Raw genomic sequence first — 21,055 nt, forward strand, 5'->3', positions numbered from 1 at the left:
GCTGGGATCCATCAGGTTTCTGTGCTGCAGTCACTGACAGCCCCCTTTCCAGACTGCACTCTTTGGAAAGAAGCCGCTAAGCGCAGCCACACCTGAGGGCAGGAGGCATGGCCCCTCCTGGAGGTCCGAGCTGCTGAGCTATTTGGGAATCCTTTGCCTGGGAGATTTGTCTCTTCCCTACCATGTACTTACTTATTCTGTCATTTCTTTATATTATATGGACTCATGGTTATTTTATAGTTCAGGCTTTCATCCATGATGCTTTATGTTTTTTTCCATTTCTACTCAAACTGTTCCAGCTTTGGCCATCAAGGGTTCTTTCGGTGGGTGCCCATGACCCCCTCGCCACACCCATCTGCTTTGGTTTCTGTTTCTGAACATGCCCTCCATGACTGGCACCTCCACGTACGTGCTCTAGGCTCATCCTTTCTCTCTGGCCCCATCTTTGAAGCAGGTGTTTCTCCCAGAGCCAGTGCCCATGGGTCCATGTTCACTAGGAGAGTCAGCAGTGGAGGCTGGTGTAGCAGAATCCCAAGTGCACTTTGTACAGCGTCACTCACCGGCACTGATGCCTGCTCTGGGGCCTCTGCACCCTTTGCTTCACTTTGCAGTAATGCGTTTTCATTTACTGGATGATTTTAAAGCGTGAGAACTAACCAGGCACCGTGGCCATGCCTGGAATCCCAGCATTTTGGGAGGCTGAGGCCAGAGGATCGCTTGAGCCCAGGAGTTCCAGACCAGCCTGGGCAACATAGTGAGTCCCTGTCTCTACAAAATATAAAATGAAAAATAAAAATTAGCCAACCCAGTCGGACGCGGTGGCTCATGCTTGTAATCCCAGCACTTTGGGAGGCCACGTCAGGAGGATCACATGAGGCCAGGAATTCAAAACCAGCCTGGCCAACATGGCAAAACCCTAGCTCTACTAAAAATAAAAAAATAAAAAATAGCTGGGTTTGGTAGTAAACGTCTGTAATCCCAGGTACTTGAGAGGCCGAGGCACAAGAATCACTTGAACCTGGAAGGCGGAGGCTGCAGTGAACCGAGATCATGCCACTGCATTCCAGCCTGGGCTACAGAGGGAGATTCTGTCAAAGCAAAAACAAAAACAAAAAAAAACACCCTTAGCTGACCAAGTGGGAGGATCACTTGGGCTCAGGAATTTGAGGCTGCAGTGAGCTATGATTGTTCTACTGCACTTGAGCCTGGGTGGGGGAAAAAAAAAAAGGGCGGGTGCGGTGGCTCATGCCTGTAATCCCAGCACTTTGGGAGGCTAAGGCAGGCAGATCACCTGAGGTCAGGAGTTCGAGACTAGCCTGGCCAACATGGTGAAACCCCATCTCTACTAAAAATAAAAAATTAGCTGGGTGTGGTAGTGGGCGCCTGTAGTCCCAGCTACTTGGGAGGCTGAAGCACAAGAACTGCTTAAACCTAGGAGGTGGAGGTTGCAGTGAGCCAAGATCGTGCCACTGCACTCCAGCCTGGGTGACAGAGTGAGAATCCGTCTCAAAAAAATAAATAAATAAAAAATAAAGTATTTTGGTGGACAGAGACCCTCGGGTCCAAGCTGACACAAGCCCACTGGATGTTTGGCCTGACAGTGGTGTTGGCACTGAGCACCTCGGCCACGCTGGCCCCACAACCCGCTGGTAGCTGTGTGACCTTGGCTGGCTGCTTAACTTCTCTGAGCCTGTTTGCTCCCTGGGCACCAGATTTGGAAAAAGAACAGACTGTTTGTGAGGATTACATTCCAGTACCAACAAGAAAGGCTTTTGTAAATGATTAAGCAGTACACACAGGACCGTGGCTGCGGAATGCAGTTGAGGGCATCCCTCCCCACGCAGGGAGCCAGAAACTGGGATAGGAAAAGGCTGGTGGAACACCCACCATCTCTCAGGATCTCGCCGTATCTTACCACCTCCCCTTACCCCTCCAGGACCGAGTCTCCTGCCATTCCGAGCAGGCCTGGTATGGGTAATGGTGTGAAGGAAGGCCCGGTGCGATTGCATGAGGATGCTGAGGCTGTCCTGTCCTCGTCCGTCTCATCAAAGGCAAGTACCCCGGCCTCCTGGGATGGGTGTTCTCCTGGGGCCCCAGCCTCCCCACCCCCCCTCCCAGGCTCCCTGCCTCCTCCTCCCAGCCTCTGCACCCCCTCCAAACAGGCTCAGGGATTCCTCTGCTGTGCTCCATGCAGCCCATCACAAATCACCCTGTACCTAGGATGTGCATGTTGGTACCCCTTCCTACCTGGGCTGAGGGTGGAGTGGTGGAGCCTCTCTGCTCCCACGGCCCCAAATACTCCATCATGGGATGGAGGATGCCAGCCACCCTCTATTCCACCAAAAGCCCCACTTGTGATGTGAATCCAACCAGCCCAGCCACCTGGTAAGAGGCCAAAACCTAACCCAGTGCCAGCGTGGGGTGGGAAGCCTGAGGTATCAGACATGTCTTGGAGCCCCCTTTTCTCCCTCAGATTTTGGAACACTAAGGAATTAGCCAAGGCCAGGCATGGTGGCTCATGCCTATAATCCCAGCACTTTGGGATGCTGAGGTGGGAGGATCATATGAGACCAGGAGTTTGAGACCAGCCTGGGCAACATGGTGAAACCCCGTTTCTACTAAAAATATAAAAATTAGCCAGGCGTGGTGGTGCACACCTGTAATCCCAGCTACTTGGGAGGCTGAGGCAGTTGAATCGCTTGAACCTGGAAGGCAGAGGTTGCAGTGAGCCAAGATTGTGCCACTGCACCCCAGCCTGAGCGACAGGGTGAAACCCTGTCTCAAAAACAAAAAAAAAGAGCCAAATGCAGAGAGCCAAAGGGGGTGGGCATGCTTGGTCTTTACTCTGCATTTCCAAGTTCACCTCTTAAGTCCACAATTCCACTGAAGAAAAGATATTCTCTCAAAGCAATTGGGTCAGCCCTGTTGTTCACCATAGAAACCAGAACCCCCACTGGCCCCTAAGTCCTCTCAGCTGAACCTGAAACACAGACCGACCCAGCCCCACGCAGAAATCATCGCACTCCCAGGGCCTGACTCAGGCCGACCGCACAGGCAGTTTTCAAAGTCCATGGGGTCAAAGGCTGAGGTGGCGTCATCTTCCAGGCCTCCCGACCTTTCCCCGGATTCCAGGTGACATCTCAGAGCAGCAGGTGGGCGGGAGGACTCATTCACCGGGGTCACCACCAGGTGACTGAGGCACAGGGCAGGCACATGCCTTGAAGTTTAGTGAAGGTCCCAACAGAGCTGGAAGAACACCTGGATATGGCTGTTGCTCTGCATGCCGGAGAGGAGGGGGTCTGCAACGTGGATCCCACCACGTGGACAAGCTTGAGGCAGCGGTGGCTGCTGAACCACACGCAGAAATGCGCCAGTGCTGGTCACTTGCCGGGCATCACACACGCATGCCCATTCTCCTTTGTACTGGCAGGCCCCAACAACATTGCTCTAGGTCCGCCTGGCCAGCCCCAAGGTGGGAGGGACTCACTCTGCAATGTCTCTTTTCTTTGGTTAAGAAGCTGAGCCTTGGCTGGGATGGTGGCTCACACCTGTAATCCCTGCACTCTGGGAGGCCCAGGTGGGAGGATTGCTTGAGGTCAGGAGTTCGAGACCAGCCTGGCCAACATGGTGAAACCCCGTCTCTACTAAAAATACAAAAATCGGCCAGGCGTGGTGGCACGCACCTGTAATCCCAGCTCCCCATAAGGTTGAAGTGGGAGAATCGCTTGAACTCGGGAGGTGGAGGTTGCAGTGAGCTGAGATCACTCCACTGCACTCCAGCCTAGGCGACAGAGTGAGACCCTGTCTCAGAAAAAAAAAAAAAAAATACTGAGCCTCTTCCCACGGTGTTTATGGCCAACATGCATCCCATCTGGGATTGCCCACTTTCTCTTGTCAGCTGCCTGGCCGACAAATCCTTCTTTCATAGGATCTCCCCACGTCATGGATCTTGAAACTTCAGCCCCTCAGTGATGCCTGCTCCCAGCTCTTTGGATAATAAGGTGTTTGTGTTCATTAGAGAGGAGCTGGAAGTATCAGCCAGAGGCAGCAGCCTCCACTGAGCATGTGAACTGGCCCCAACACACGTCCTCCAGGTGCCACTGGTGGCTACCTGGAGAGGTGCAGTTTATGGACGTGTGTTCCTGATACTAAGATTTGGCATTGGCCAGGCATGGTGACTCACACCAGAGATCCCAGCACTTTAGCAGGCCAAGACGGGAGGATTGCTTGAACCCAGGAGTTTGAGAACAGCCTGAGTAACATAGCAAGACCTTGTCTTTGCAAAAAAATAAAATTAGCTGGGTGTGGTGGCACACATCTGTGGTCTCAGCTACTGAGGAGGCTGAGGTGGGAGGATCACCTGAGCCCAAGAGGTCATGGCTGCAGTGAGCTATGATCATGCACTTGCACTCCAGCCTGGTGGCAGAGTGGGATCCTATCTCAGAAAAACAACACAGAGTTGGCTTTGTAACATTAAGAGCCTCGGCTGGGCCCGCTGGCTCTCGCCTGTAATCCCAACACTGGGAGGCCGAGACAGGCGGATCACCTGAGCCTCAGGGGTTCGAGACCAGCCTGGGCAACGTGGAGAAACCCCATCTCTGCTAAAAATACAAAAATTAGCCAGGCAGGGTGGCGCGCAGCTGTAATCCCAGGTACTGGGAAGGCTGAGGCAGGACAAACAACCACTTGAACCCAGGAAGCAGAGGTTGCAGTGAGCCAAAATTGCGCCACCGCACTCCAGCCTGGTGGACAGAGCGAGACTGTCTCAAAAAACAAACAAAACGACAAACTGATAGGAGGTAACCACCGAATGGAGGAGGTGGAAGAACTCTGTGTCTCCAGCAGGGTGCAGGGAGGCACTCTCCATGGAATATTCCATTTGCACACAGAGGCCCATTCCATAGGGGAGCAGCTGGTCCGACTGATTCAGAGAAGAAACTGGCCTGAAGCTGGTAAGGCCTTGGACTGCTGCTGGGACCACCAACAAGCGCCCGCAATTCTCAAAGCTCATGGAACCAGATGTCTGCAACCTGGCTGCATGTCCCAGAAAAGGCGGAGGTCCCCAAAGACAGCCTCCGAGAAGCTAGGAGAAGATCAAACTCCATGGCGAAGTTTGGCCTCAGAAACAAAATCGCTGTGCAATCTGTCCCTTTGAGGAAGGGAGGGCTGGGCTGGTGGAGGGGACCCTGGGAGCATTGAGGAAAAGGAGGCTGTGTTCTGTGGAACCAGACTGGGGGTGCAAGGCTGCTGGGTAGCCCAGGACATGTGGGAGAGGGTCTGAGAGCTGGCACCTTGCCGTTGCAAAGATAGGACTGGGAGACCAAAGAGGGCACCCTCTGCCTGAGCTCAGTCGGGCAGAGCCGGGATTCAGGCCAAGTGTGCGGACAGACTCAGGCCCAGCCCTTTACCCCGAGCCACACACTGAGCTGAGCAAACTCCAGAGGTGGGGGCAGCCATGCTCAGTCCGACTCCGGTTGCCCGTTACACCTGAGTAGTGCGCCACATCCCTTCCCCATCTCCAGCCTCCACCATATCTATCCTGGGTTTCTGCAGGAGCCGCTTCTACCCTGGTCACATTTTTATTTTTATTTTTTATTTTTTCAGACACTCTGTCACCCTGTCTGGAGAATAGTGGTGCAATCACGGCTCACTGCAACCTTGGTATCCTGGGTTCAAGCGATTCTTCTGCCTCAGTTTTCTGAGTAACTAGGATTACAGGCACCCACCACCATGCCCGGCTAATTTTCGTATTTTTAGTAGAGATGGGGTTTCACCATGTTGGGCACGCTAGTCTCGAACTCCTGACCTCACGTGATCTGCCCGCCTCGGCCTCCCAAAGTGCTGAGATTATAGGCATGAGCCACAGTGCCCAGCCCCACTCTGGTCATATTAAAAATGGCCCACTTCGGCCGGGCGCGGTGTCTCATGCTTGTAATCCCAGCACTTCAGAAGGCCGAGGCAGGCAGATCACTTGAGGCCAGGAATTCGAGACCAGCCTGGCCAACATGGCGAAACCTCATTTCTACTAAAAATACAAAAATTAGCCAGGCGTGGTGGTGCTTGCCTGTAATTCCAGCTACTCAGGAGGCTGAGGGAGGAGAATCGCTTGAACCCGAGAGGCAAAGTTTGCAGTGAGCTGAGATCACACCACTGTGTTCCAGCCTGGGCGACAGAGCGAGACTGTGCCTCAAAAAAAAAAATAAAAATAACCCATTTATTTGGGCAAAGATCAGCCTCCTTGCCAGGCTTTGTAGGATCTAGCACCCACCTCTCTTTCCCATCTCCTTTCTCTTCTCTGGGCCCCCTCCCTTTCCCTGTGCCAGCAAATCTGCCCTCCTTGTGGTCCCCCAGGGTCCCCTGCTCCTTTTCACCCTAGCCTCTGAGTATTCATTCCTCCCCACCTAATACTATGACACACACCCCAAAATGACCTGCACCTCATCCTTCAAGCTCAGCCTCTCACCTACCAACCCAGAGTTCTTACAGAACCCTGGGCCACCTCCTCGCGGCACCTTCCCGATGGGTGGCTGTATTTGCTTTCATCTGATGATTCTGTTGGCATCTGGCTCTCTGTGTGGACCAGTGGCACCACGGGGACAGGAAGGGTCTTGTACACACCCCCACCCTGCACTGTGGGGCTCCAGGCCCTTCAGGATGCCCTTGCCTGGTGGGACTTCGCAGATTCCTGGGAGTCACTGAACAACCTGCCCTTCCACGTTACATTCAGACAGCAAAGCATTGCAGGCTGAGGCAGAAGAATGCTCTCCCCTACTTCTCAATGAGTCCCATGGCCGAGTCCACTGGGGAAATGGAATCAGAGCAACTCCCATCCAGAACTTTCCAGAATGCTCTCTGCCACTTCTCAGTGAGAGTCCCGTGGCCGAGTCAGCGGGGGAAATGGAAACTCCAACCTGATGGGCAGGTGGTGCCTGTGGGATCCCACAGGGCTCGGACACACTGCTGTGCGGCGTGACCTTCCAGGGAAGGAGGGAGGGCTGTGGGGGAGCAGGGGACTTGGGCAGCTCCAGAGGACTCCAGAAAGCGATGGCTCTCAGGCTGGCATGGGAGCAGTCAACGCGGGTTGGCAGCCATCATCAATGTCACTGTCACCCCCTCAACTGGGCTGGATGAAGAGTCATAGATGCCTACCTCTGGAGTCCTGATCGGAAGTTGTGGGAAGGGACACGCTGGCACAGAGTCAGGGTCTGCTTGCCTGATACCCACTGCCAACCTCCCGACCCCAACGGTCCCTGGTGCCTGTTTTCAGTCCCTGTGTACCTACAATGCCACAGTGCCGTAGTCAGGTGCACACAGGCTGTGGAGGGAACTGAAGTTTGCACGTGGGCCAGTCCTATTGTGAGCCTGTCTCTGAGAATGTGAAACCTGCACACCTCACCTCCAAAGTGGATGGTACCTGTCATCTTGGGAGGTTTTCACTGTGTCCCCAGTAGGCTCTGTGGCCTGTGGACCCACCACAGATCACCCAGAACCAAGCAAGGCCAACATACTCAGGGTGGGGTACATCCCTCGGCCCCGGCCCAGAGGGTGTAAGGAAGGCACTTCTGGGGCAAGGTCCTCTGCGGAGCCGCCCCCCTGCCCTCTGACCTCTGATCACATGTTCTGTTGCAGCGTGACCACAGGCAAGTGCTCAGCTCCCTGCTGTCCGGGGCCCTGGCTGGTGCCCTTGCCAAAACAGCGGTAGCTCCCCTGGACCGTACCAAAATCATCTTCCAAGGTAAGTGTTGGCCATCCCCAGGTGCTAGAGAAGCTGCCAGGCGGTCACCTCCTCCTTCATGGCCCCCAAACCATGCTTCAAATTGGCTTTTATTTTTAGATTTATTTTAGAAATAAGGTTTTTTGTTGTTTTTTTTTTTGAGACGGAGTCTCGCTCTGTCACCCAGGCTGGAGTGCAGTGGTGCAATCTTGGCTCACCGCAAGCTCTGCCTCCCGGGTTCACGCCATTCTCCTGCCTCAGCCTCCCGAGTAGCTGGTACTACAGGCATGCGCCACCATGCCCGGCCAATTTTTTTGTATTTTTAGTAGAGACAGGGTTTCACCATGTTAGACAGGATGGTCTTGATCTCCTGACCTCGTAATCCGCCCGCCTCAGCCTCCCAAAGTGCTGGGATTACAGACTTGAGCCACCGCCCCCGGCCAGAAATGAGGTTTTTCTCTGTTGCCCAGGCTGGCTTCAAAGTCCTGGGCTCAAGTGATCCTCCTGCCTAAGCCTCCCAAGTAGCTGGGACTATGGGTGTGCTCCACTGCACTCAATTGGGTTTTTTTAATGCCTCTTTAAAATCCACTCAGAGGCCCTGGCGCAGTGGCTCTTGCCTGTAATCCCAGCATTTTGGGAGGCCAAGGCAGGCAGATCACTTGAGGTCAGGAGTTTGAGAGCAGCCTAGCCAACATGGTGAAACCCCGCCTCTACTAAAAATACAAAAATTAGCTGGACTTGGTGGCGGGCACCTGCAATCCCAGCTACTCTGGAGGCTGAGTCAGGAGAATCGCTTGAACCTGGGAGGCGGAGGTTGCAGTCAGCCAAGATCGCGCCATTGCACTCCAGCCTGGGTGACAGAGAGACTCTGTCTCAAAAATAAATAAATAAATAAATAAATAATAAAATCCACTTCGAATCTGTACGAGTTTCCTGGGGCTGCTGTCAGAAAGCACCACAAACCAGGTGGCCTCAAACAACAGGAATTTCTTCTCTCACAGTCCCAGGGCCAGAAGTCTGAAGTGAAGGTGTGGGCAGGGCTGCGTTCCCTCCAGAGGCTCTAGGGGAGGATCCTTCCTTGCTTCTTCCGGCTTCTGGGGGCTCCTGGTTCTCCTTGGCTTGTGGCCGCATGGCTCCAATTTCTGCCTCTGTCATCACGTGGCCTTCTCCCCTGTGTGTGTCTGTTTTCTCTCTCTCTCTTTTATTTATTTATTTTTGTTTGTTTGTTTGTTTTTGAGATAGAGCCTAGCTCTGTCACCCAGGCTGGAGTTCAGTGGTGTGATCTTGGCTCAGTGCAACCTCCATCTCCCCAGTTCAAGCAATTTTCCTGCCTTAGCCTCCCGAGTAGCTGGGACAACAGGCACGCACCACCACGCCTGGCTAATTTTTTTGTATTTTTAGTAGAGACAGGTTTCGCCACGTTGGCCCCGCTGGTCTTGAATTCCTACCCTCAAGTGATCCACCCGCCTTGGCCTCCCAAAGTGCTGGGATTATGGGCATGAGTCACCGCGCCCGGCCTGTTTTCTCTTCTTATAAGGACACCAATTCGCATTTAGGGCCCACCCTAACCCAGTATGACCTTACCTTAACTCTATTACATCTGCAAAGGCCCTGCTTTCAGATAAGGTCACCTTCTTGGAGACTAGGGGTTAGAACTCAGACATAGCTTTTCAGAGGACAGAAATTAAACCCTCAACAGAAACCCTCACCCTCCCTCGCTAGGGTTAGTCACAGGGTCCTCTGAAGAGGTGGCCTTTGCCCCCTTCAAACAGTTACCAGTTCCTGCCTAGGGCCCAGAAGCAAGATGGTTACGGCCCGGGCCCTCTGCCCCTCAGCTGTTTGGGAAGAATCTGCAGGCTTGAGCCAGGCCCTTCCCACCACCTTGAGCCGATCCCCTACCCTCCCTGTGTCCCAGTTTCCTCCTCCGTAAAGTGGAGGCATGGATATCCGCTTCCTCCTTGGCTGGCATGGGCATCCAGTGAGCTGGCAGGCCTTCGAAAGGGACAGCCTTATTTATTTATTTATTTATTTATTTATTTATTTATTTATTTAGAGACAGAGTCTCTCTCTGTCCCCCTGGCTGGAGTGCAGTGGTGCGATCTCGGCTCACCACAACCTCCACCTCCTGGATTTAAGCGATTCTCCTGCCTTAGCCTCCCAAGTAGCTGGGATTGCAGGAGTCTGCCACCATGCCTGGCTAATTTTTTTGTACTTTTTTTTAGTAGAGTCAGCGTTTCACCATGTTGGCCAGGCTGGTCTCGAACTCCTGACCTCAGGTGATCCACCCGCCTCAGCCTCCCAGAGTGCTGGGATTACAGGTTTGAGCCACTGCACCTGGCCAGGGCAGGCCCCTTTAAGTGCGCATGAGCAGGTGCAGGGTGTTGTGTTCTGCAGGGAACTGGGGTTCAACCCTTGAGGCAGCAGGCATGCATGCATGTTGCACACACAAGTGGTGGGTGGTGAGGGGTGAGGGAGGCGGGCTGCCAGACCACGTCAGAGGCTCCTGGTGACCGTTTGTGGCCTGTTTTTCTGGGTCTCTCCCAAGAGTGCTTATGGCCCACCATGGCTCGGGTCCCCCATGCCCAAGGGCAGCACAGAGCCAGAAAGGGAACCTGGCAGCCACAGGGGGTGGGAGAGGCAGGATAGCGGTGCCTGTGCTGGGGCCCTGGGAGGGGCATGTCCGGGAGAGAGGGCAGACCCCACATGTAGACCCCTGCAGGCCTTGTTCTGAGAGAGCCAGGGCTTCTCAGCTGAGACCCAAGTGCCTGGAGGCTGGGACACCTTCCCTGCAGGGGTTTGGGTGAATGGTAGTCTAGTCCAGGGACAGGGTGCTGAGTGTCAACCCATCTCAGACATGTTCTCCTCTCAATGGAGACCCTCACTATTCTGGGGGTTGGGTGTCAGCTCAGCTCCCATTCCTGGGACAAGATTAGGGGGGAAAAGGAGGGTGACTCTGCTAGTGGGTACCAGGGGTGGGGCCACGCAGATGGGAGGTTCTGTCCTTTGCATCTCAGTGGCTTTTGTGCTTTTGTTTTTTCCAGTGTCTTCAAAAAGATTTTCTGCCAAGGTGAGCCACTATGTCACCGCCCCGGCCTGGGGACAGTCACCACTACCCTGATGGGCTGGCAGGAGTTAGGCAGGTGGTCTGAGGAGAGTCTCAGGTGTGGGGACAGGACTACCTGTCTTCCCATCCCCAGCTCTGCCTGGACACAGCCCAGCCTGGGAACTGACGGGACATCCCGACTGTCCTTCCGGCAGTGGGGTGGGGAGACTCAACAGCTCTAAAACAACCTTTTCATGTTTGATTTATTGTTAAACAGAGAGCAGGTGCTACCTTCTTAATAAAGGAAAAGATAAACTGTAAAAGCTGGAATGCCAGACACCAACAGACATGCCCTTGGGCAGGGCTCCGAGCTGCTTTGCAGCCTGGTTCGCTTTGCAGTCCCCAAGAGAACTTGGTGGGGTGGGAGGCCCAGAAAAGATAGGGAGGAAGGACGGGGCTGGGGTTGATAATGTCAGTCTGGACAAATCGGGGTGGGGCCCTCACATGGGGGTGGGGTTATGTGCTGTGCATGGAGATGGGGTCACCCCGGCCCCGCCTCCGCACTTTGGGCGCTCTGCTGGTCACAGAGGCGCGCAGGGAGGGCAGGCAGAGGCAGAGGGATGTTGACCTTCCCGCTTATCTCCAGGAGGCCTTCCGGGTCCTCTACTACACCTACCTCAACGAGGGCTTTCTCAGCTTGTGGCGCGGGAACTCGGCCACCATGGTGCGCGTGGTGCCCTACGCCGCCATCCAGTTCAGCGCACACGAGGAGTACAAGCGCATCCTGGGCAGCTACTATGGCTTCCGTGGAGAGTGAGGCCCCGCCCCGCCCTGCCACAGAATCGCCCCGCCCACGCCCGCCCCTCTCTCTTTCTTCTGCACGCCCCGCCCCCTCCTCTTCGTGCCTTGCCCCTAGCCCTGCCTTCCCTCTTCCCACAACGAAACACTGGGAGACTCCTCACCCAGGCCCTCCTGAGGGGCCCCCTGACTCTGTCACATGCCCTATTCTGTCTTCAGAGCTCCTCTCCTTTGCCTGTTTGTCTCCAGACGTTTCTCCACCCCCACGCATAAATCCCAGAGGGGCAGGTTACTATGCCTCCAGGGCCGTAGGGAAAATACGCATCATTAATTTATGCCAGCAGGGGGGAAGGGAAGGCAGCCATGTAAACCTCAAAATGAGGCCCACTCCAGAGACCCCATCAGCTTGGCCAGAAGGAAGCCAAACCCGCCTCGTGTTCCTCGGTCCCCACCCCTGTCCCCGCCCCAGCAGAGACGTGCGGGTGCTCCAGGCTGGGCCTCTGTGCATCTGCAACCCCCTCACTGCCGTCTCGCCTTCTCCTCCTGCCCTGTTCAGAGCCCTGCCCCCTTGGCCTCGCCTCTTCGCCGGCGCACTGGCTGGAACGACAGCCGCTTCACTGACCTACCCCCTGGACCTGGTCAGAGCGCGGATGGCCGTAACCCCGAAGGAAATGTGAGTCCTTACATCCGTGATGCGCATCAGCCCCGGGGGCTCTGTGTCTCGGGGGCTCCCAGGTCGGAATCCCTCTCTCTATCGGGCCCCAGGGGTTTGCATCTGGGCCTCCGTGTCCACAGGGCAGGCCTGATGTGTCATTCTGCAGCTGTTCCAGAAAGGCAGCAATTTGTTCTCTTAGCCTGGGGGTCACTTTCTGCTTAGATCAAACCAAGAGTCTTCATTTTGAACTGGGCACAGATGCAGTAAAAATATGTAAGAATACGGCCGGGCGCGGTGGCTCACGCCTGTAATCCCAACACTTTGGGAGGCCGAGGTGGGCGGATCACTTGAGGTCAGGAGTTTGAGACCAGCTTGGGCAACATGGTGAAACCCCGTGTTTACTAAAAATACAAAAATTAGCCGGGCGTGGTGACACGCACCTGTACTCCCAGCTACCTGGGAGGCTGAGGCAGGAGAATTGCTTGAACCCAGGAGGCAGAGGTTGCAGCGAGCCGAGATCGAGCCACTGCACTCCAGTGTGGGCAATAGAGCCAGACTCTGTCTCTCAAAAAAAAAAAAAGTCTGAGACTAGAATGCTTAATTCAAGGAAGATACCATGATCATGAAAAATGTGTAAGAATAGACCGGGCTTGGGCCCAGGTGCGGTGGCTCATGCCTGTAATCCCAGCACTTTGGGAGGCCAAGGCAGGAGGATCGCTTGAGCCCAGGAGTTTGAGACCAGCCTGGGCAACATAGCAAGACCCCATCTCTACAAAAACTGAAATATTAGCCTGATGTGGTGGCATACGCCTGTGATCCCAGCTGCTCCAGAGGCTGAGGGAGGAGGATTGCTTGAGTCTGGCAGCTTGAGGCTGCAGTGAGCCATGATCACGTCACTGCACTCCAGCTGGTCCACAGAGTGAGACCCTGTCTCCAAAAAAAAAACAAAAACAAAAACAAAAAAAGTGTAAGAATAGAGGCCGAGCATGGTGGCTCATGCCTGTAATTGCAGCACTTTGAGAGGCTGAGGTGGGTGGATCACCTGAGGTCAGGAGTTCAAGACCAGCCTGGTCAACATGGCAAACTCTATTTCTACTAAAAATAAAAAATTAGCCAGGTCTGCTGGCATGTATCTGTAATCCCAGCTACTTGGGAGGCTGAAGCAGGAGAATCACTTGAACCCAGGAGGCAGAGGTTGCAGTGAGCCAAGACTGTGACACTACACTCCAGCCTGGGCAACAGAGGGAGACTGTCTCAAAACAAAAACAAAGAAACAAAAAAAAAGACAAGGGCTGAGCACTTGCTGCCCGTGGCGAAGGTGGAGTCTGGGCTTACGCATGCATTTCCCCTCTAATAACAAAGCTTGAGTGATGGGGTTATATGTCTTGAAGAAGGAAAACATCAACATCCAGACACACCCAGGCCCAGCCGGCTTCGGGAGGAGCCGAGAGCCTCTGTGGCTCCTCCCTGTGCCTGGGAAGCCTGAGTCCCACCTGCTGGGCTGCTCTGTCCTGGCAGGTACAGCAACATCTTTCATGTCTTCATCCGCATCTCGAGAGAAGAGGGGCTGAAGACTCTCTACCATGGATTTATGCCCACCGTGCTGGGGGTCATTCCCTACGCTGGCCTGAGCTTCTTCACCTATGAGACGCTCAAGAGCTTGCACAGAGGTAAGGAGAGCTGGGAGCATGAGGAGGGGACGTTCAGGAAGCATTCCCTGGGGACAGCAGCTCCACCTGGGTCACATAGACCTGGAGACCAGGCGGAGTGGGGTACGACCCCTGGGTGGGGCAGGCTGTAGACCCACATCCAAATCAGGAGAAAACACACTGTGTGCAGCCGCCACTGAGGAACCTGGACTCACTGCCTTAAATGCCTAAGTGAGAGGAACTCTGGCCGGTGCCACGGCTCGTGCCTGTAATCCCAGTGCTTTGGGAGGCCGAGGTGGGCGGATCACTTGAGGTCAGGATGCAGACCAGCCTGGGCAACATGGCGAAACCCCGTCTCTACCAAAGATACAAAAAAATTAGGCATGGTGGCACACACCTGTGGTCGCAGCTCCTGGAGAGGCTGTGGTGGGAGGATCACCCAAGCCTGGGAGGTCAAGGCCGCAGTGAGCTGTGATCTCACTGCTGCACACCAGCCTGGGTGTCAAAGTGAGACCCTGTCTCAAGAAAAAAAAAAGTGACTCTGGGAAGCCCAGTGTGTCACCTAGAGCATTGACACCTCACCTCTTCACAAGCACACACGCAAAGCATATGGGTAAAACCCAGATGGAAAGGAAGTGCTCTTGCTTGTTTTGGTAGTTGGGAGAAAATCAAAAAGTACAAAGAACGATATAATACTCATACCTGCCACTGCATGTGAACAGGCATTCACATTTTGCTACATTTGCTCCCAGATATTTTGTTTTTTTTCTTTTTTGTAGAGATGGGGTCTCCCTCTGTTGCCCAAGTTGGTCTCAAACTCCTGGGCTCAAGCGATCCTCCTGCCTTGGCCTCCCAAAGTGCTGGGATTAAAGGTGTGAGCCGCTGCGCTCAGCCCACTCCCAGACATTTTTTGTCAAAGAAATAAAATGTTAGGGGTAACGTTGAGGGCCCAAGTCTCTCTCCTGAGACCTCTTATTAGAAGTGAGGGTTGCACCCCTCAAGACTGCTTTGAAAATACTTCTGTATGTATTTATCTGTGGCATGAACAAAACCATGTCACCTTTCACAGGTACAAAAAATGCTCCGAGTGGAGTCAGCTCACCCGGGAGTGCAGCTCCCAGCTCAGCTGGTTTGGGGTGCATCCACCAGCATCTGTGCTCTGTTCCGCCTTTTTAGTGGCTGCACAGTGGGCCTTACCTTCTTGGGGTGCCCTTTGGCTGTTGCCAGGTTTTCTGTGATCAGCCGACATCCAGGAGCTCGTCTCCTTGTGTGACTGTAAAACCCCATTTTCGGTGTTTCTCTCTGGAGTGCTTTCCAACCCCTTGTCCCCACGTTCTCACCCCACGTGATGCCATCAGACCCCTTGTTTTTGCCCACCTGGTGAGCAGATCACAGTGTCTCCTGTCTGGCTGTTTTTTTGAGACGGAGTCTCACTGTGCCGCCCAGGCTGGAGTGCAGTGGAACGATCTCAGCTCACTGCAACCTCCACTTCCTGGGTTCAAGCCATTCTCCTGCCTCAGCCTCCCTAGTAGCTCGGATTACAGGCGCCCACCACCACACCTGGCTAATTTTTGTGTGTTTTTGGTAGAGACAGGGTTTCTCCATGTTGGCCAGGCTGGTCTCCAATTCCTGGGTTCAAGTGATCCGCCTGCCTTGGCCTCCCAAAGTGCTGGGATTACAGGCGTGAGTCACTGCACCCAGCCTTGGCTGTTTTAAATTCCTAGTTCTAAATTTACTATTACAAATGTTTAAAGAACCCCTACTGACCTGTTGCTGCTCCTTCCTCCTCCACACCCACACACCCCGTTTAGACCCGCAAGACAGAGCAGGGTGAAGTTCATGGTCACTTATGTCCACTCTGTGCAACAGCTCGCAGGGGCTCCCCAGGGAGGGCGCAGGTCGGGGACCAGGCACGGGAGCACCTAGAATGTTCCTTTACTAGACGTGGAGTAGAGCTGATTAGATGTGAGCAGTGGCTCTAGGAGTTGGTTCTATGATTCTCTGTGTTTCTGCCTTTTAAGAAATTTTATTTCTCAGCCGGGCTCGGTGGCTCATGTCTGTAATCCCAGCACTTTGGGAGGCCGAGGCAGGCAGATCGCCTGAGGTCAGGAGTTTGAGACCAGCCTGACCAACATGGAGAAACCCTGTCTCTACTAAAAATACAACATTAGCCAGGCGTGGTGGTGCATGCCTGTATTCCCATCTACTTTGGAGGCTGAGACAGAATTGCTTGAACCCGGGAGGCGGAGGGTGCAGTGAGCCGAGATTGGGCCATTGCCCTCCAGCCTGGGCAACAAGAGTGAAATTACATCTCAAAAAAAAAAATTTTTTTTTTATTTCTCGAGTTTGAGTGAAAGGAGCGACCCGGAGGTGAGGCAGTGGGGCGTGTGGGTGCGCATGAGTGCGAACACACGTGGGGGTGCAAGTGCATGTGTGTATGTGCACGCAGGTTGCTCCTAGGGGTGCAAAGGCGCGCGCACGGGTGCGGGGTGCGCGCCCCCTCGCGGCGCCTTCACGGCCCTCCCGCCCCTCGCCCTGCAGAGTACAGCGGCCGCCGGCAGCCCTACCCCTTCGAGCGCATGATCTTCGGCGCCTGCGCTGGCCTCATCGGGCAGTCGGCCTCGTACCCGCTGGATGTGGTGCGGCGGCGCATGCAGACGGCCGGCGTCACGGGCTACCCGCGCGCCTCCATCGCCCGCACGCTGCGCACCATCGTGCGGGAGGAGGGCGCCGTGCGCGGCCTCTACAAAGGCTTGAGCATGAACTGGGTCAAGGGTCCCATCGCCGTGGGCATCAGCTTCACCACCTTCGACCTCATGCAGATCCTGCTGCGGCACCTGCAGAGCTAGGGGACCCTGAGCTGCTCTCAGGACGGTGGACCGGTGACCCCTTTGTATTCTGGGCCCATGGAACGGTGGGGGGGGTGCGCTTGATTCTACTTCAGGAGGCACATGGGGCGCTTTATGGAACGAGCAGGTGGGCCTGAGGGGCCTGGGCTCAGAGTCCACGTCCAAACGCAAAGCTGGCAGCCCTGGAAGTGCAGTGTTGGGGCGATGGTGTGGGGGGTCCCGCAGCTCCCCTCTTCCTTCCTCTGCAGACGCTGGCGCTGTCTGCCGGAGGTGTTGCCCAAAAGGCCCTAGTGGGGCGTGGTCAGCTCCACCTCCTGATCCTGTGTGTCCTCCGACATGCTGCTGATTCTAGTGACCCCTGTCCCCACCAGGCTCAGAGCCAGACCGCGCCTGGACCTTCTTGTTCTGACTCCACGTGCCTGCCCGGCCTCCAGGGTGCGGGGGCGCCTTTCTTGCAGGCGGACCCTGCCCAGGATGGGGCCAGCCTCGTGCTCAGCTTTGGCCACAAATGCAGCCCCTGGCCCACCCCACCCTGCCGGCCCTGCCTTCTCCAGTATTTCCCACATGGCCACGACTCCTCAGTCACTAGAGCCTCCTGCTGGGAACAGTGTCCCCCAGAGCCTCATGTCTATCCCAGACCCTGCAAGCAGCTGGGTCCCCAAGAGTGCATCTCCCCCTAGAGTTGCCTGCCCATGCCCACCTGCTTTGTAACCTTCCCAGGAGATTCATGCTTGCTCTGCACAGCAGGGCTCGAAGCCCAGGCCATGACACGGAACTGCCTCAGGTTTGGGTCAGACCTGCATCCTGGGGCATCTGCTGAAATGTGAGCACCCAAACCACCTCCTTTGGCCCAGAAGCCCCCCAGGCCTAGCATCTCAGTGCCCCAACCCTCTGCCCAGCTGTGGTATCCAGCAGGTCCTTGGGTCCCCACTTGAGCAGGCACTTGGCTGGGATATGGAGCAATTTAAAGCCCACAGGGGTTGTTCAGTTTCTATGAAATGGAGCAGGGGTGCCTGCTAGCCTCAATCCCCCGAAGTGGGAGCCTCATGATAGAGTATAGCTTGGGGGTGGGAGGTGAGGAAAATCTGAGGTACCCAGGGGAACCCCCAGCTAACTGGTCTCTCAGAGGAGTACCCCAGGGCCCGCCAGGTATCACAGGGACTCAGAAACACCCATTTCCTAATGACATGGTGAGTTTCTTGATTTCTTTTTTTTGTTTGTTTTGTTTTGGTTTTCAACTTGGCTGACCCCGGGTCTATGATCTATTCACATCGAACCCCTGACTGGTCTGCCTGGTGCCAGGGTGAGCGTGACCGTGAGTGTTGCTTTCCACAGCTGGCTCAGCACACGCTGTGTGAAGGGATCTGAACTTGTTCATCTCCAGTCATGACTTCATTTCCCTTCCTTCTGTCCTCCTCCTGTTCTTGCCTTGGACCTGCAGGTGTGCAGACCGCTCTCTCTGCCTTCCTTGCATGTGGCCACCAGCCATCCCTGATCTTGTCCCCAGAAGCCCAGGCAGCCTGTGATGGCTGTGAGGGGCTGTCCCACTGTGTGGGTATCCCTTACCCAGCACTTAAACTTGGCAGGAGAGGCAGGGCAACCCTCACAGGGAGATGGGAGGGCACCCAACTCCCACAAGCATGCAACAGCAGTAGGAATTGGGGGTCTGCCCCAGGTGGGTGAGACCAAATGAGTGGATTTGGGGCCACAGGCTAGGCAAGAGAGACAAGGGGTAGGTGGGAGGGTCCCCCAGTCCCTGCTGACCCCAGTGTGTCTCCCCGGAGATGGCTCCTAGCTGAGTGGGACCCGGCAGGAGTTGGGGACAGTGCTGTCCCCCACCCCTGCACACAGCCAGGCCCTCAGGCTCTGCGGTCACTCGCCTCCCTGCTGGTCACTGGTCCTGGTCTGGAGTTATATTTTGATGCCATGAAGACACTGTTTATATCTAATGTTTATATATTTTAAAGATTTGTGCCAAGAGAGTATATTTAATAAAAACTTAAATGACTTCTTCTCCTGCTCCTGGCTCTTCTTTGGCTCTGACCCCCCCCCATCTTCCCCCATGAACCCCCAAACAGGGTTGAAGTGCTTTTGACACATTTGTGATAAAAGTTCTGAATAAAAGTCTTGAATAAAGAAGTTTTTAAATGCAATTGTTGTTTGAATTAATACATACCACAATTTTCCAGAAAACACCAGCTGTCCACAAGGGTTTACAGTGAAAAGTAGGTGAACAGTTCCCTCTGCAGGGGGCCTCCTGTGACCATTTTCTCTTGTCTCCTCCCACAGAGATTCTGTGCATACACTCATCCCTTTCAGGATATATGTGGCCACCCACAAAGGCAGGAGGGGCCGTCTCTGTGCAGCCAGCACAGCCCAAAGTCTCATGGGCTTGAACATGGCCTTCCTTCCCAAGAGCCCTGCACTCTGGGGCTGGCTGAGGCTTCAGGCCTGAACGTCAGTCACCATCTGCAGGGGCAGCCACCAGAGGGTCTCCAGTGGCAATCCTGGCTCACTTCACCTGCAGCCCATTGGCCAGAGCAACTTGGAGGACCCACCCACCACCAGGCCAGAAGTGGGAGCCTCTGCGTGCCCAGAGAGGAGGGGCGGCTGGGCCAGCACAGGCCTGGTGCTCTTGTTGGGGTGGGAGTAGGAACAAGTTCCACTGCGCTGACCCCCCACTGCTCTCCAATCTGCTCACGTGCAACAGGATTTCTTTTGAGTTGGTCTCCGTTGTGCACATTGTTTAGCAGCTGTGCGGTTTTCTCCTAGAGGATCCCCAGGATGAAATTTACCAGGGTGGGTGTGGTGGCTCATGCCTGTAATCCCAGCACTTTGGAGACTGAGGCAGGTGGCTTGCTTGAGCCTAGGAGTTTGAGACCAGCCTATGCAACACAGTAAGACCCCCCATCTCTACAAAAAAATAGAAAAATTAGGCCGGATGCAGTGGCTCACGCCTTCAATCCCATCACTTTGGGAGGCCAGGGTAGGTGGATCACTTGAGGTCAGGAGTTCAAGACCAGCCTGGCCAACATGCTGAAACCCCCATCTCTATTAAAAGTACAAAAATCCTAGCTACTCAGGAGGCTGAGGCAGGAGAATTGCTTGAACCTGGGAGGCAGAGGTTGCAGTGAGCCACTGCACTCCAGCCTGAGTGACTGAGCAAGTCTCCGTCTCAAAAAAAAAATTTTTTTTTAATTAGCCAGTCTTGGAGGTGCGTGCCTGTAGTCCCAGCTACTCAGAAATTCACACCTCCCTTATGTTACCAAACCAGGCTCGTTCTGCCCAGCAGTATGCCAACAGAGATGACAGGTTTTGCAGCAAAGAGTTTATTCACGAGGCAGGAGAACAGATCTCAAATCCGCCTCCCTGAAGATGGGATTTTAGGAATATTTTAAGGGATAGAGGAGCAAGGTGGTCAGAGACGTGGGGAAAAGTGGGGCAGTCGGGGAACCGTGCATGCGTAGTCAAGCTTCATGGCTTTTCCATAGGATGTGTGTTCACAAAATGACATTGTTATCATGATCTGAGGGTGGAGTGTTTGGCCCTCTAACGTCAAAGGTCACCACCTAAATATACACAGGCCAAGGTGAATGTTCGGCTCTCAGCCCATTTGGATTGGACAAGAACTGATCCTGTTCCTGAAGAACAACTTAAGCAACCATTACCGTGGTGGCCCATACATAGAGATATTATCTATAAGGAAACTAGTGGGAGTTTTTTTGTTTGTTTGGGTTTTTTTGTTTTGTTTTGTTTCTTTGTTTTTGAGACGGAGTGTTGCTCTTTTTGCCCAGGCTGGAGTGCAATGGCATGATCTCGGCTTACTGCAACCTCCACCTCCCTGGTTCAAGCGATTCTCCTGCCTCAGCCTCCTAAGTAGCTGGGACTACAAGCGCCCGCCACCACACCCGGCTAATTTTTTGTATTTTTAGCAGAGACGGGGTTTAACCATGTTGGCCAGGCTGGTCTCAAACTCCTGACCTCAGGTGATTCACTCGCCTCAGCCTCCCAAAGTGCTGGGATTACAGGCTTGAGCCACCGCGCCCAGCCTATTTTTCTGTCTTTCTTTTTTTTTTTTTTTTGAGACAGGGTCTCACTCTATTGCCCAGGCTGGAGTGCAGTGACACTACCATGGCTCACTGCAGCCTCCAACTCCTGGGCTCAAGCCATCCTCCCACCTCAGCCCCCCTAGGAGCTGGGACTACAGGTACATGCCACCACGCCTGGCTACTTTTTGTATTTTTTGTAGAGATGGGGTCTCACCATATTTCTCAGGCTGGTCTCTAACACCTGGCTCAAGTGATCTGCCTGTCTTGGCCTCCCAAAGTGCTGGGATGACAGGCGTGA

The 21,055-nt window shown here is 54.5% G+C and overlaps 1 protein-coding gene across 2 annotated transcripts in view; it reads left to right on the top strand.

Moving 5' to 3' along the window:
* The window catches only part of SLC25A42 (solute carrier family 25 member 42), a 48,881-nt gene extending 30,154 nt beyond the window's left edge, over nucleotides 1–18,727 (top strand). For both annotated transcript variants that reach the window (XM_034944192.3, XM_003817739.6), the window contains exons 2-8: nucleotides 1,937–2,051; nucleotides 7,630–7,735; nucleotides 10,756–10,781; nucleotides 11,404–11,570; nucleotides 12,112–12,228; nucleotides 13,729–13,880; nucleotides 16,401–18,727. In XM_034944192.3, the coding sequence (XP_034800083.1) occupies nucleotides 1,971–2,051; nucleotides 7,630–7,735; nucleotides 10,756–10,781; nucleotides 11,404–11,570; nucleotides 12,112–12,228; nucleotides 13,729–13,880; nucleotides 16,401–16,708 (957 nt within the window). In that variant the 5' untranslated portion in view covers nucleotides 1,937–1,970 and the 3' untranslated portion in view covers nucleotides 16,709–18,727. The remainder of the gene's footprint in view (nucleotides 1–1,936; nucleotides 2,052–7,629; nucleotides 7,736–10,755; nucleotides 10,782–11,403; nucleotides 11,571–12,111; nucleotides 12,229–13,728; nucleotides 13,881–16,400) is intronic.
* The last annotated feature ends 2,328 nt before the right edge of the window (nucleotides 18,728–21,055 follow it).

The sequence above is a fragment of the Pan paniscus genome, chromosome 20 (genome assembly GCF_029289425.2).
Source record: "Pan paniscus chromosome 20, NHGRI_mPanPan1-v2.0_pri, whole genome shotgun sequence".
Taxonomy (NCBI): Eukaryota; Metazoa; Chordata; class Mammalia; order Primates; family Hominidae; genus Pan; species Pan paniscus.